Source organism: Xenopus tropicalis, chromosome 5 (assembly GCF_000004195.4).
Source record: "Xenopus tropicalis strain Nigerian chromosome 5, UCB_Xtro_10.0, whole genome shotgun sequence".
Classification (NCBI taxonomy): domain Eukaryota; kingdom Metazoa; phylum Chordata; class Amphibia; order Anura; family Pipidae; genus Xenopus; species Xenopus tropicalis.
Genome location: NC_030681.2, coordinates 52,475,549 through 52,490,122, shown reverse-complemented (window position 1 = coordinate 52,490,122; position 14,574 = coordinate 52,475,549). Strand labels below are relative to the sequence as shown.

Below are 14,574 nucleotides of genomic sequence, written 5' to 3'. Positions count from 1 at the left end.
CCACACTGACCTATCTATCCCCTCACATACAGACCCATACTGACCTATCTATCCACTTACATACAGACCCATACTGACCTATCTGTACACTCACATACAGACCCATACTGACCTATCCACTCACATACAGACCCACACTGACCTATCTATACACTCACATACAGACCCACACTGACCTATCTATCCCCTCACATACAGACCCATACTGACCTATCTATCCACTTACATACAGACCCATACTGACCTATCTGTACACTCACATACAGACCCATACTGACCTATCCACTCACATACAGACCCACACTGACCTATCTATACACTCACATACAGACCCACACTGACCTATCTATACACTCACATACAGACCCATACTGGACCATCAGTGACTAACAGGTGGGGAGCAGCAAAGGATTTTATAGTGTTTTGTGAATGATTAATGGGGTAGCCAAATATTATCAGGAATAACTCCCTCTAAACTGTGCGCTTGTGTGCACGCACACAAATTTTTAGACCAACGCACACATTAAATTGTGGTATGCACAAAGCATTTTGTGTGAAAACACATCATTTTGTACAGGTACAGCGCACACAAAATAATTTTTTTGCACACACAGCCAAGAAGAACAATTTAACTCAATATAATTTACAGCTCATTTTGGCAAAAAAATAGCATGGCAATCTATATTCTTAGGGTTTTGAAAAGAAGGGGATGTGGGTAATTAAGCTATGCCAGTGTCTCTTCAAAGAAGGGAACTAAATAATGATCCACCATACCCCTTACTACTGTATATAACAGGGTTTAGAAAGTGCCATTAAATATTGAGTGAAACAGTATGCAATCCTAGCCAAAGTAAAAAGAAAACCGCTAACTTGTCATCTGAACGAAAACATGATGGGTAACTTAATAGTACAATCAATTGTTAATGGTTAAGGAATATGCTGATTAAATAACTAAATTTCAACTCTTGGGGGCCCATTTACTTACTCACGAACGGGCCGAATGCGTCCGATTGCGTTTTTTTCATAATGATCGGTATTTTGCGATTTTTTCGGAAAATTATCGCGACTTTTTCGTTACCAATACGATTTTTGCGGAAAAACGCGAGTTTTTCGTAGCCATTCCGAAAGTTGCGATTTTTTCGTAGCGTTAAAACTTGCGCAAAAAGTTGCAATTTTTTCGTAGTGTTAAAACTTGCGCAAAACGTCGCGCCTTTTAAGTTTTAACGCTACGAAAAAAGCGCAACTTTTTGGGCAAGTTTTAACGCTACGAAAAAATCGCAACTTTCGGAATGGCTACGAAAAACTCGTGTTTTTTCGCGCAAATCGTATTGGTAACGAAAAAGTCGCGATAATTTCCGAAAAGTCGTAAAGGCGCCAAAAAAAATCGCAAAAAATACGAAAAAGTCGCAAAATGTTCGTTTTCCAATCGGAATTTTTCCAATTCGGATTCGCATTCGTGGGTTAGTAAATCAGCCCCTTAGTGTAAAACAAGGGCTTTATCAGATGCTTCTAGTCATGCACTTGTGAAATGTAAGGTGCTCCAAGTATGTATATATTTTTACATTTTAAAATATTGACTTTCTAATATATATCCTTAGATTTTCAGACAAATGCTCTCCGATAAATTGTGCTGTGTGTATTGGTATCCCCTGTAAAACTCCTTAATTTGCCCCAGAAGGGAGGATTTGCAAATAGTAATAGTGGGGCACATTTACTTACCCACGAATGCTCCGACCGTTTGCTCGATCGGTCCAATCGTATTTTCCGCAACTTTTTCGACGCTTGCAGAACTTTTCCGACACTTGCGCGACTTTTTCGTATTCTTAGCGCGAAAAAAAAACGGTTTTGTTCCGTATGAAAATTTTGTGACTTTCGGACAGCCAATACGCTATTATCGTGACTAATACGATTTTTTCGGAAGCATTTTCGTGATATTTGCGATCTTCAGAAATTTTCATTCCAATCCGAATTTTTCCCATTCGGGATTTGAACTCTTGTTTTGATAAATCTGCCCCAGTAAATAGGATTTGTTTTGAAATTACATTTTTTTTTTTTTTAATTTACAACAAAATCATACTTTACTTTTTTTTTGCCATTATAAATTAATACTTTGAAAGTTGGACTATTTTCACTGACCTTAAAATGGCCATCAACGTTCAGATTTTATTTGTCTTCCGACGAACGTTCGGATATCGAGCGTACGTTTTAATGCAACAATCTAAAATTCACATTCAGACTGAAATTGTAGGATAAAGCCCTAAAAATAACAAATCAGTGAATGTTCTGAACATTAAATAGTTGGCAGACACAATTTGTACGAAATGAGGGACTTAAGAATCTGGGACTGCGGCCTGAGCTTTTAAAATCGGGACTGTCCTGCAAAAATTTGGATAGGAGGTATGTTATCTGACCAACATTTTCTAACCTGTCTGATCGACTAAATGACCGATCGCCATGGTACGAAAATTGTCGGAACGATAATTTGGAGCCCACACGGTCTGAAAATTGTATGAAACAATTTAAATGATATAATTGCATGCGGTCCAGCTTTAGCTACCCCTTCCTTTATAAACAGGATTGCTGTCTCTAAGCAGCAGCCTTTAAGCAGCTCGTTATCAGAACATTAAGGTTTTCTGGGATCAGGAAGTGACAGAAATAACGGAAACCACACATATTTCTTAATTTTGTGTACTGTCTCTTGAAGCAATGACTCAAAATTCTTTTTTTATGTATTTATTACCTAGATAGGATGACCTGCATGGCAAACAATAGTAATTGAGTGTTTTGCTGGAGCAGGGGCCAGAAAGACCGAGGTCAATTGACATGGTCAAGATCTAACTGCTAGTCTAAAGGGCAAGGGATGTGGGAAATTAAGCAAGCTGTACATCTGTAGGAGAAGGGCCAACTGTGTTGGACTACTAATCAGACATGAAGCATGTACATTGTATATATTTTTAGACATAAAGGAATATTGTCAGACCCTGTAAAGGAGAATGAAAGCTTTAATCACTAGATTTTGTTTTTTGATAAAAAAAGAACCCAAGAAAAATTCTGTCAGAACTTATTCCACCATTATTGCAAAATTGCCATCTAGTCAAAGATGGGGGTAGGGTAGCAAGACATAAGCCATTGCTGACAAAGAAAAACATCCAAGCATCCCAGCTAAACACAACCATGTGGAAAAATATATTCTGGTCTGATGAGATCAAGGTTGAACTATTTGGCCATGATTCCAAAAGTTATGTTTGGTACAAAAATAACACAGTTCATCATCACAAGATCACCATACCCACAGTGAAGCATGGTGGGGGCAGCACCATGCTATGAGGCTGCTGTTTATTAGCTGGAACTGGTGCTTTAGTCAAGGAGCATGGAATCATGAATAGCTCCAAGTATTAGTCTATTTTGTCACAAAACCTTTGAGCATCTGCTAGGAAGCTGAAGATGAAAGGGACTTAGGGCAGTGGCACATGGGGAGATAAGTCGCCCATGATAAATCTTCAGTATTGCAGGCGACTAATCTCCCCGACATGCCATCCCACCGGCAAGAATGTAAATTGGTATATGCATCACTACGGTTGCCTAAAGTTGCCTCGCAAGCCAACTAAGGGCAGGGGTGTAACTGGGCCCCACATCAAATTGCATATAGGGCCCCAAAATGTTGACCTATTCCATTAAGATTATTATTAAAAATGGTCAATAATTAGGGCCTTACTGTGCCCTCTACTCTTCTGGGGCTCTGCAGGTTCTGCCCCTGTATAAGGGCTAATGCAAGGTTCTTTTTGACAGTTTCTGTGTGTATTTTCTAATTATCTGACCTGCTCGAGTATTTAAAAAATGCCTTTGTACATAGTTTTGCTTGATTACATAATTTGATTGTTTTACTCAAAGTGATTCTCGGCACCCTCCAAGCCAGTTGGGGCAGGACCCTAGGGGGCACATTTACTAACCCACGAACGGGCCGAATGCGTCCGATTGCATTTTTTTCGTAATGATCGGTATGTGGCCATAATAAAAAAGAAACAGCCTGTCAGTGCAGAAGTGACAAGCCAACCATGGTAAATGAGGTGGTAAAGTACGTAAAAACCTTTATTACATGTGTACAATCCCAGGCAATTGTCGTTCATAACTATTTGAAACAGTCCCAAGCATTTATTGACCTGAACACAGAGATGTTCACAAAATGGGCGGAATTGCTCCATGAGTAATTATGTACCCTTACAGGAAAAAAATATGGAAACTATACCTATAAGCAGGGCACATTGTATTAATTTTTACAGGTATAATGGGATAAATAGCATTTTGCCTTGAATGTCACAGTGCCCTTGCATTTTATATATCTGTGGCTGAATCTGTATATTTACGTAATCGGTAATATTTACCTTCTAGGTAAATGTTCAACAGCAAGCCATAACAGAAGCTTATATTCTATGTTTCTTCTTACAGGAACAGATTGCTGCATGTGCCTTTGAAACACTATCAGGTTAGCTGTGCTGACTGGCTCTTGAAAGTTATTTGTGGGGGAGTAGAAATCCGTACTGTATATGCCTCCCATCGAAAAGCAAAGGCTTGCCTTATCTCACGGATAAGCTGTGCGCGGGCTGGTGCCAGATTCCATATCCGTGGAGTTGATGATGATGGACATGTGTCTAACTTTGTTGAAACAGAGCAGGTACTACCACTGATGAGAAAAATGTGTACAATGTCTTTATCATATAGTGTATGACATAATATGAAGTGATCAGGTAAGCATGTCAGCATCTTGGTACTTTTACTTCAATAATGGTAACTTCTAGGTTTGTATGCCAAAACTATGAAATATTCTTTTTGGTGGGTGGATAGGCAGATATAATCTACAAACTCTTATAAAATATTTTTACTTTTAGTACTAATAGCCATTTAAGTGCCCTTGAAAACCTCCCATGATGAGGACACACACACAAAGCAGTCCAGGTGAAAGTTTATCAGAGGACATTATTTATATAGTATGAGAGATTTATAAGAGAAATATGTCAAATGGTACATTTCATTTAAGTTCCACATAGTGGGAGATGTAAGCTTCAAGGGGGTTGTTGCTAAACAGAAAATGTTTTATCTGTTTAAAGGATTTTTCTGTCTGGCCTGGAAGCTATAGTATTCTGAAAGGAACAGGCAGGCCAGATAATCCATTCCAGTGGTCCAGCTCACTTTCCACAGGAGGCTGTCATGTGGAAAGGTATTTAATTGAAGAGAGAATATTAGGAAGGTCTCTGGCAGGGCACAGAGCAGGAAAGCCTGTGTAAAGAACTCCCGGAGGTGCTGGGGTGCTGGCTGCCACTGTAACAAGCAGAGGGATCGGTTGACCAAGAAACCAAGACCCCAGACATTTGTGTTTTCTTACTGATAGTTCACAAGGGGCCCCATGTGGGGAACTCATCAAATGTGTGAAGGTAGTGCCCTGTGGGCAGGATTTTTTTTTTTTAGATATGTTTTTCATGTTAAATTGCCCCCCCCTTTGTGTTAAATAAACTGCCTTAACCCTTTTACTTCCAGCCGTTTTTAACAAAGTGGAACTAAGACTGCCAGACAGTCTTTGAACATTTTGCACTGTTTCACTTTAGGGGCTTTTCCTCGGGGGGACTTTTAGTTTACCCAGGAAAACTATATATCGTTTTTTTCAGGACAACCTAAGCTTTCAAAATATGGTAGAATTTTTGTGTAATTCTAATTTTGTAAGAAGATATAGGCTTCTAAATGTCTAAAAAATGAAAAAAAAAAATATTTTCCATAATATAAACACATACACCAGAAACAAAAATTATTTTATGCATGAAAATATAACTGATTTGGAAAGTCCCACTTGTATAGGTCAAAAACTCCCAGCAGTACACTACCAAATTTCAAAAGCACTGCTCCAGAAAGCTGCATACTTTAGATTTCAAGGCCAAAACTTCCACTAACAGAAGGTTTATCCCAGAAAATTATACATTTTTAGAAAGAAAGGATTCTGTGGAATCCAGAATAGGTACAACTGTCTGTCTACTCCAAACTACCAAGTTACAATGCTTTCCTAAAGTTATTGGTTGTTATCAACATTTGTGAAATTTCTTAAAAATTACTTCAAAGCTTCCAGTCTATAGTATCTCATCTCCTACAGGTCATAAAGTAACCATATAAAACACCCTAAATATGAACGCCAGGGGTCCACTGAACAGTTTGATGCCCAATATGCATAGGTTTACCTAAGTATGTGGCATGTAGGGGCCCCAATGTGAACATACCCCCATATGTACTGTCATTTCTGTCATTCCAGCTTCTGCAAAATCAACACATTTACATAATTTTATGTAGGATAAAGCTACAAAAACTACACTCACCCCAGAAAGCCATATATTTTTGGAAAGTACACATTCCCCTGAATTCAAAATGGGTACCCATGTCTTTCTACTCCAAAGTACCATGCCGCAAAGCTTTCCTAAAGCTATCTAGTATAAATAAATTTGAAGCAACTGGACTTGTTTAGTAATCATTGAAGACATTTCACTACTCATCCGAGCAGCTTCTTCAGTTCAACTGACTGGTATGGGAAGTCCTCAGCATATATACTCTTCCACTAATCCAATCACAATGGCACTATGTAACTCTTCAGAAAGGTGACATCTGAAACTCACAGAGGTGTGAATGCTGTGGAGTTACTTTGAAAGGATACCTAGCAAACCTAGCAACACACTGAGACAAAAACTTGTACACCCAAAGGATCCAACACCAAAGGAAAAACAAAGCAATGTTGTATACGCAGTCCAGTGTAGCGAGGAGTGCACAGACCTTTACATTGGTGAGACAAAGCAACTGCTCTCTAAGCGAATGGCTCAGCATAGGAGGGCGAACACTACAGGCCAGGACTCTGCTGTCTTTCTACACCTAAAAGACAAGGGACACTCCTTTGAAAATAGCAATGTCCAAATTTTGGACAAAGAAGACCGCTGGTTTGAAAGAGGTGTAAAAGAGGCCATTCATGTCAAAGTGGAGAAACCATCCCTTAACAGAGGCGGGGGACTTCGACACCATCTGTCTGCTACATACAATGCTGTTCTAACATCTGTACCCCGGCAGTTTCAGAACTCTTCACACATCCATTCATGCAACTCTAACAAGTAACACCTGTTTGAAGAGTTGCATGATACTTGGGTAATCCTTTCAAAGTAACTCCACAGCATTCACACCTCTGTGAGTTTCAGATGTCACCTTTCTGAAGAGTTACATAGTGCCATTGTGATTGGATTAGTGGAAGAGTATATATGCTGAGGACTTCCCATACCAGTCAGTTGAACTGAAGAAGCTGCTCGGATGAGTAGTGAAACGTCTTCAATGATTACTAAACAAGTCCAGTTGCTTCAAATTTATTTATACTAGATATACCATGACCTGGATGAATGAAAATCTTCATAGACTTTCCTAAAGCTGGCATTTTTTGATAACATTTCCAAAAATTCTCTCAAAGCTTCCAGTTTGCAGCATCTTATCTCCCACATAACATTAGGTACCAAGATAAAACACCCTGAATTTGAACGCCAGGGCTCCACTGAACAGTTTGATGCCCAATATGTATAGGTTTACCTAAGTATGTGGCATGTAGGGGCCCCATTATGAACATACCCCCATATAATCTATCATTTCTGTCATTTAAGCTTCTGCAAACACATTTACATCATTATATGTAGGATAAAGCTAGTAAAAAGTACACTCACCCCAAAAAGTCATATATTTTTGGAAAGTACACATTCCCCGAAATCTAAAATGGGTACCCATGTCTTTCTACTCCAAAGTACCAAGCCACAAAGGTTTCCTAAGTTTGCAGATTTTATGACATTTCCAAAAATCACCTCAAAACTTCCAATATGCAGCATCTTATTTTCTATAGGTCATTAGGTACCAAGATAAAACACCCTAAATATGAACCCCACTGCCCACTGTACATAGGTTTATCAAAGCACATGGTACTTAGAGACCCCAAAATATACCTTGTGCACACAAATTTCATGGCTTACCTTTAACTTATTCATAAACACATGGCAGTTTTATGTGGGAGAGAAACTGCAGCAATGTAGGGTGACCCCTGAAAACCATTTATTTTTGAAAAGTACACATTTTGACAAATCCAACATGGGTAAAGAGTCCTTTCTACACCAAAGTACCAATCTGCAAAGCTTTCCTAAAGTTAGTGGTTTCTATGACATATCAGAAAATTGCCTAAAAATGTTGTAAATTGCCGCATTTATCTCACACAATTTCTTGCATACAAAGGAAAATCACCCCAAATAGGAACCCCAGAGGCCTACTGAACAGATTGATGCCCGATATGCATAGATTTACCAAACTATGCAGAGTACAGGGGCACCCCAATAAAAATAGGGCATATGAATTTTCACATGACGCTCCGGCTAGTGCAATTTTTGCACCCGGTATGTGCCATAAGACCCCCTACGGAGACCCTAGAAAACCATAGATTTTCCGAAAGTACACATTCTGACAAAAATGGGTAAAACATCTTTCTACTGCAAACTGCCAAACTACAAAGCTATGCTAAGCAGAACGACATATGACATTTCTGAAAATCGTCACAAAGCTTGCATTTTACCTCATTATGTACCCCCACAATTTGTAACGTATCAACATAAAACAATCTAAATATGAACGCCAATAGCCTACTGAACAGTTTGATGCCCAATATGCATAGATTTACCAAACTACGTGGGGTACAGAGGAAGCCAAATTAAAATACAGCAGACAAAAAGTCCATGTGCAAGACAAGTAACAAAGAACAATATAAAAAGCAATAAAATTGTTAAAATCCCCCCCCCAAAAAAACTAAAATCAATGTTTTTTTTTTTCTAGTGATATCTGCAGTCAGAATCACAGTTTGAGTATTTTGGCTTGGGCAAATTAGTTTTACAGACAAAGTCAAGCGAACAACAACTATGCACTACTGAAAAATGCAATAAAATGGCTAAAAATGCAATAAAATGACTAGAAATGCACCAAAATCACAGAAAATGTTATAAAAACACCAAAATAATACACAAAAGGTATTGCGCAGTGCGGTTAGCAAATACGATATCCGCAATGGCAATAAAACATTTTTTTTCAGGCAAGAATAAAAACAATGCGATAAAAAAGAAAAAAAAATTTACAAAATTAAATAAGTGTGTGTACACATGGCAAAATCTGTTTTGTGTGCATGTGTGTGAGTGTGCTTGTGAGTGCTGTGAATGTGTGAAACCCCCCCCAAAAATGTATGTGTGTGAGTAAGGGGGGGGGGAAGTGCAGGAAGGGAGGGAGAGAGCAGAAAAAGCCACACATGTAGAATGTGCTGGCTTTTCTTATGGGGCCCCTGGGTGATTGCGCACCAGGGGCCACTAGTTACCCCCCTCTGCTCATTCTCTAGGGGGCCTTGCGCTCATTCTCTGCACTCTGATTAAGCGCCGAGCGCAGAGAACAAGCGCAAGATAAAGAAACTGTAGCTCCTACGTGCTTGGCGCCTAACGTCTTTTTATGTAGGAGCTACGTGCTTGGCAGGGAAAGGGTTAAAGAGTTTGTTCACCTTTGAGTTAACTTTTAGTATGTCATAGAGGGTGCTGGAATTTTAGCAGTTTTCTGGTTGCTAGAGTCCAAATTTACCTTGGTACCCAGGGAGTGGTTTTAGAGAGTGACTGATATATGAATAGTAGAGGGGCTGAAGAGAAAGATAGGCTAGAAATGTGTAAATTATGTTTTTGGATTCTGTACCAGCCCAAGGCAACCACAGCCCTTTAGCAGGGAAGATCTGTGCCTCTAAAGATGCCCCAGTAGCTCCCCATCTTCTGTTCTGCTGATTTACTGCACATGCTCTGTGCTGCTGTCAGTTTAGAGACCAACTCACAATATACTGCATATACAGAATATAAATGTCACAATATAAGGCTGATTAGTAAATAATACAGATAATTATTACATGGCAGCTCAGAGACCAGTGTAATTAGCTTTAGAATTTAATAATCAGCTCTGTAGCATCAGTATATATAACCTCATTTTCTGCTTGATAATTTGCGACAACCCCTAAGCTTAGCTTCTCAACAGCTGCCCAGAGCTCACTGAGCATGTGAGTGTCCCAGACACTTTCCAAGATGGTGATCCCCTGTGACAAGTGTGAAATCCTGGATAATTACTGCTATTGAGATAAGAAATAAGGCTAGTGTAGTATAGTAAAATAGTCATTCATTTTTAGGGTTTAGTCCTCCTTTTAAAGAGAAGACAGTTGTAAAGCAAGCTTAGAAATAGACTTAGCAAGTATTGTGTATGTATGTTCTTTGGCTTTCTCGGAGAATAATTATCAAATAGGACTATTCTGTAATATATAAATCATGTGACAACTGCTACAAAATATGCGGTAAGCTTGATCATCTTACTTTAAATGCTTTTCTTGTTAATAAATAAACATTATTATAATGCCTGTTTCTGAAAACCCTTAACTTTGTTTTACCTTGCTAGCAGCATTTTGATTCAAGGGATTAAAGTTCTGCCGAGCATTATTTGACCCACACATTAAACACGATGTACAGTTTTGGTTAAGAGTTTATGTAATGACCCAGAAAATTGTGCAGGGAACTATTTATGATCGCATGAGTTCTGGCAGTGATCCCCAACCAGTGACTCACAAGCAACACGTTGCTCACCAATCCCTTGGATGTTGCTTGTTTTATTTCGGCATGACTGTTAGATGAGTTATTAATGCTTGTCTCGTCTTTTCAACATGAGCTTAATAAATATTTCTTGCGCTAATCAGGCCAATCAGGGAACTTATTGTTACTCCATGTTTGGTCCTTATGAGGTAGATAATTAGATCCTTATTATACTTGCACTAATCCTCCTTAATGTGCATGCAGAACAATCCATTTTATTTAATTAAAGATCTCTGAACTATAAAAAAAATTAGGTCTGTCTAATAATTTTGTTAATACAGTATAATATGGTGAAGATGTTACAGGACATATAATAATGCAATGTAATTTCTGTTATTTGCAGACTGTATACGTGGATGATGACGTTTCCTCCTTTGTTCAAATCAGAGGCTCCGTTCCAATGTTTTGGGAACAACCAGGGCTGCAGGTAACCTTTTTAATGCATTAGTAAATATCATCAACTTATTACTATTTGATACTGTATGCTGGTGGTAAAGGGGGCAAAACCTCTAAACAACAGAAATATTGCCGTTTTCTAATGGTTGCACTCGGGTTCGGATTGGGGGTGCAATGTCCCAGGGGTCCCTGCACCCCTCCAATGGGCCCCCACCGTGGCCTTCACACCCCCCCCTGCAGGGGTCCCCACCACTCGTCTGACCCCATCCCTGATGACCCCAAACAGTCACTGCTGAGGCAGAAACTCACCTGACAAACAGAATAGGCGCTATCTGTCCAGTAAATCTAAATTTAGCAGTTCACACCACATTTTCCATTCCTGCTGATTGCTTTTGTTCAAATGCTTAGTTACTTATTTAACTTTTGCTTGGCAAAATAATTAGCTGCATATGCATTCATATGCACATTTAAAATAAATATATAGCAAAAATATTTATATGATGATATGTTGATATTCTTTTCTTTTGCTTACTATATAGCTAGCCAAGGAGGAAATTAAACCGTATTGTAGCAATGTAACAAAAAGTGCAAATTATCAGCTAGGTATGAACTTTATCAGCCAATGAGCAAGAAACAACTTTTGGTAACTAGACCTAGGGCTAGTTGTGCAACTTTTATTATAACCTCTGAAGCTGTCATTTACTGCTCAACCTGGCACTGAGTGTAAGCTATTTGGGAAGTAACTAATGATCTGTTGCAGAGAGCTAATGTCAGAATACAGGAAGATATCACAATAGCATTACAACAGTAATCCATTTAGCTAGGTTTCGCCTTCTCACCCACATATACAATGTATAAATGCAGTGCTAAAAATCTAAACAAATCATCAATCCATTGCATGACATAGATAGTCTTAATACACAATGTTTATGCTGCATGCTGTAAGAAGCTTAGCATCAAGCCAAATCCTTCTATAAATATTTTCCAGATGCTGTAGCTGCCAGATAGTCTGTGAGCAATCTGAAATTCAAACATGCAACACAGGACATTGTAATGCCTTACTGTACTTGTAAACTTGTTTTATAAAAGATACTTTAATATGAAATAGTAACCTGTACACTATATGGCCAGAATGATTTAGCCATGCCTTCTGATTACTGGATATGAATATTTAAACAACACTCATTGCTGACATAGGTGTATTACAAGGAGTCTTCAGCAAAAAGAATGTGTTAAACTTAAGAGCTCATTTACTGTCATGATGGTATTATCATAGGATGCCAGCTTACCATCAAGTTAGTTCTTTAGATTTCTACCCAGAACTGTAATTGTAATTGTAACTGTAATCATTGGGAAGTGAATATGTGCAGAAACAACAGAAGTCCATTGTTAAAGGAACAGTAACACCAAAAAATGAAAGAGCTTTAAAGTAATAAAAATATAATGCATTGTTGCCCTGCACTGGTAAAACTGGTGTGTTTGCTACAGTAACACTACTATAATTTATATAATAAGCTGCTGTGTAGCCACGGTGGCAGCCATTCAAGCTGGAAAAAAGGAGAAAAGGCACAGGTTACATAGCAGATAACAGATAAGTTCTGTAGAATACAATAGTGTTTTATCTGTTATCTCCTATGCGCCTGTGCCTTTTCTCCTCTGCCTCCATGGCTACATAGCAGCTTATTTATATAAATTATAGTAGACTTTCTGAAGTAAACACCCCAGCTGTACCAGTGCAGGGCAGCAGCACATTATATTTTAGTTACTTTTATACACTTTCATTTTTTGGTGTTACTGTTCCTTTAAGCCATACAGGCTCATCAAAGTGGAAAGCTTAGTGCTAAAGCATGAGCTATGTAAAAACTTTTCCTTCATAAGATGGAACACTTATTGACAAATTTCATGCTGTCTTTGGATGCAACATTAGCACAATAACTATTCATTGGGAGTTTCACAAGATGGGGTTCCATGGGCTAGCAGCCACAGACAAACCTACCATCACCATGCACAAAGCTAAGGACCAGTTGGATTGGTATAACGGTTGCCACCCTTGGAGAGGGAATAGGCTATCTGATAACTCATGCTTTACTATCTGTCAGGGACTAGTCTAGGTATGGTGTATGCCTGGTGAACACTAACTGACTAAATGCTTTATGCTAGTTTGGTGGAGAAGTTTGGTCTGTGGTCATTTTTATATTCACTGGTGTGCCTGGTTCTAGTAAAAGCAAATGCTAGAGCATGCAACAAATTTCTAGAAAGTATCTGCCATTCTTAAACATTAATGGGGTCCTGAAAATATATTCACTTTTTCTTTAAAGAAAGTAACTCTAGGGGGCAGATTTATCAAAATTTGAGTTTAGAGGTTAGGGCTCTGGCACACGGGGAAATTAGTCGCCCGCAACAAAACTCACTGTTCGCGGGTGACTAATCTCCCCGAGTTGCCTTCCTTTGCCATCCCACCGGTGAACATGTAAGTCGCCGGCGGGATGGCACACGCGGCGGCGCGATTTCCCGAAATCGCCGAAAAATACTCGCAAGGCTTTTTCGGCGATTTCGCGGGCGACTAATCTCCCCCGTGTGCCAGAGCCCTTAAAACATAAAAACTCACCGACAATTTATCCATTCCTATGGGATTTTTAGAAGCCTATTTATCCATGGATGAAGTTAGAGTTCACATTTTGATAAATCTGCCCCTAGGTTGCATTTAAAATGAATTAACCTTTTACATACATAACAAAATTGCAGTATATTAGCCACAATTCATTAAGATCTCTGGTTAGCAGAAGTAAAGGATGCCTTCATATGACTGCCTCACTCCAGCATTTAGTTATTTCTGGTTTACTAATATATCAAGATTTTATAAAACTGTATTTATCTGTGTTCTGGACAATAGTCAAATATAGACAGACTCAGGAGGTCTGCAACACCGAGTATAACTTCAGATTTTCACATTAGCAGCTCATGATTAGATAATCAATTTAAAGGAAAAACAACTAAAACTAGCAGATGGTTTTTCTACCATCCTTCATCCAAAGATGCACCATATTACAGTTTAGTTTGTGAAAATAATAGTGCTGGTAGTTTCAGAAATTACTATGGTACTATGGACAAGTTTGAGTGGAAGGCCAGTTCAGTTTCACCTCATTATATACTGGGAGAGTAATAAGTGAGGATTAGCTCATTCTCCACTATACGCTGTCTAATTCAGGTAATGTGTTCTGACACTGCAGTATTTCTCACAATATCACCGGTTTAAAAAATATGTAAATGTTTGGCAACACCACAATCAGTCACACGTTTCTGTTCTTTTTTTAATAATTACATTTGCAGATAAATGTGCAATAATGTCGCTTTTATCTTCAGAAATAAATGGCAAAAGGCTGTGGCTGTGACTTAGATGTTTAAAAGTATATGCCCACATTGAACAGTTTTGCTAGGGATATCTAGACTGTTATTGCCAGAAATTGTAAAGAAAGAGAAA

General features: G+C 38.7%; 1 protein-coding gene across 2 annotated transcripts in view; it reads left to right on the top strand.

Moving 5' to 3' along the window:
• The window catches only part of synj2 (synaptojanin 2), a 64,408-nt gene that overhangs the window by 15,585 nt on the left and 34,249 nt on the right, over positions 1-14,574 (top strand). For both annotated transcript variants that reach the window (XM_031901559.1, NM_001142039.1), the window contains 2 exon segments: positions 4,447-4,672; positions 11,041-11,124. In XM_031901559.1, the coding sequence (XP_031757419.1) occupies positions 4,447-4,672; positions 11,041-11,124 (310 nt within the window).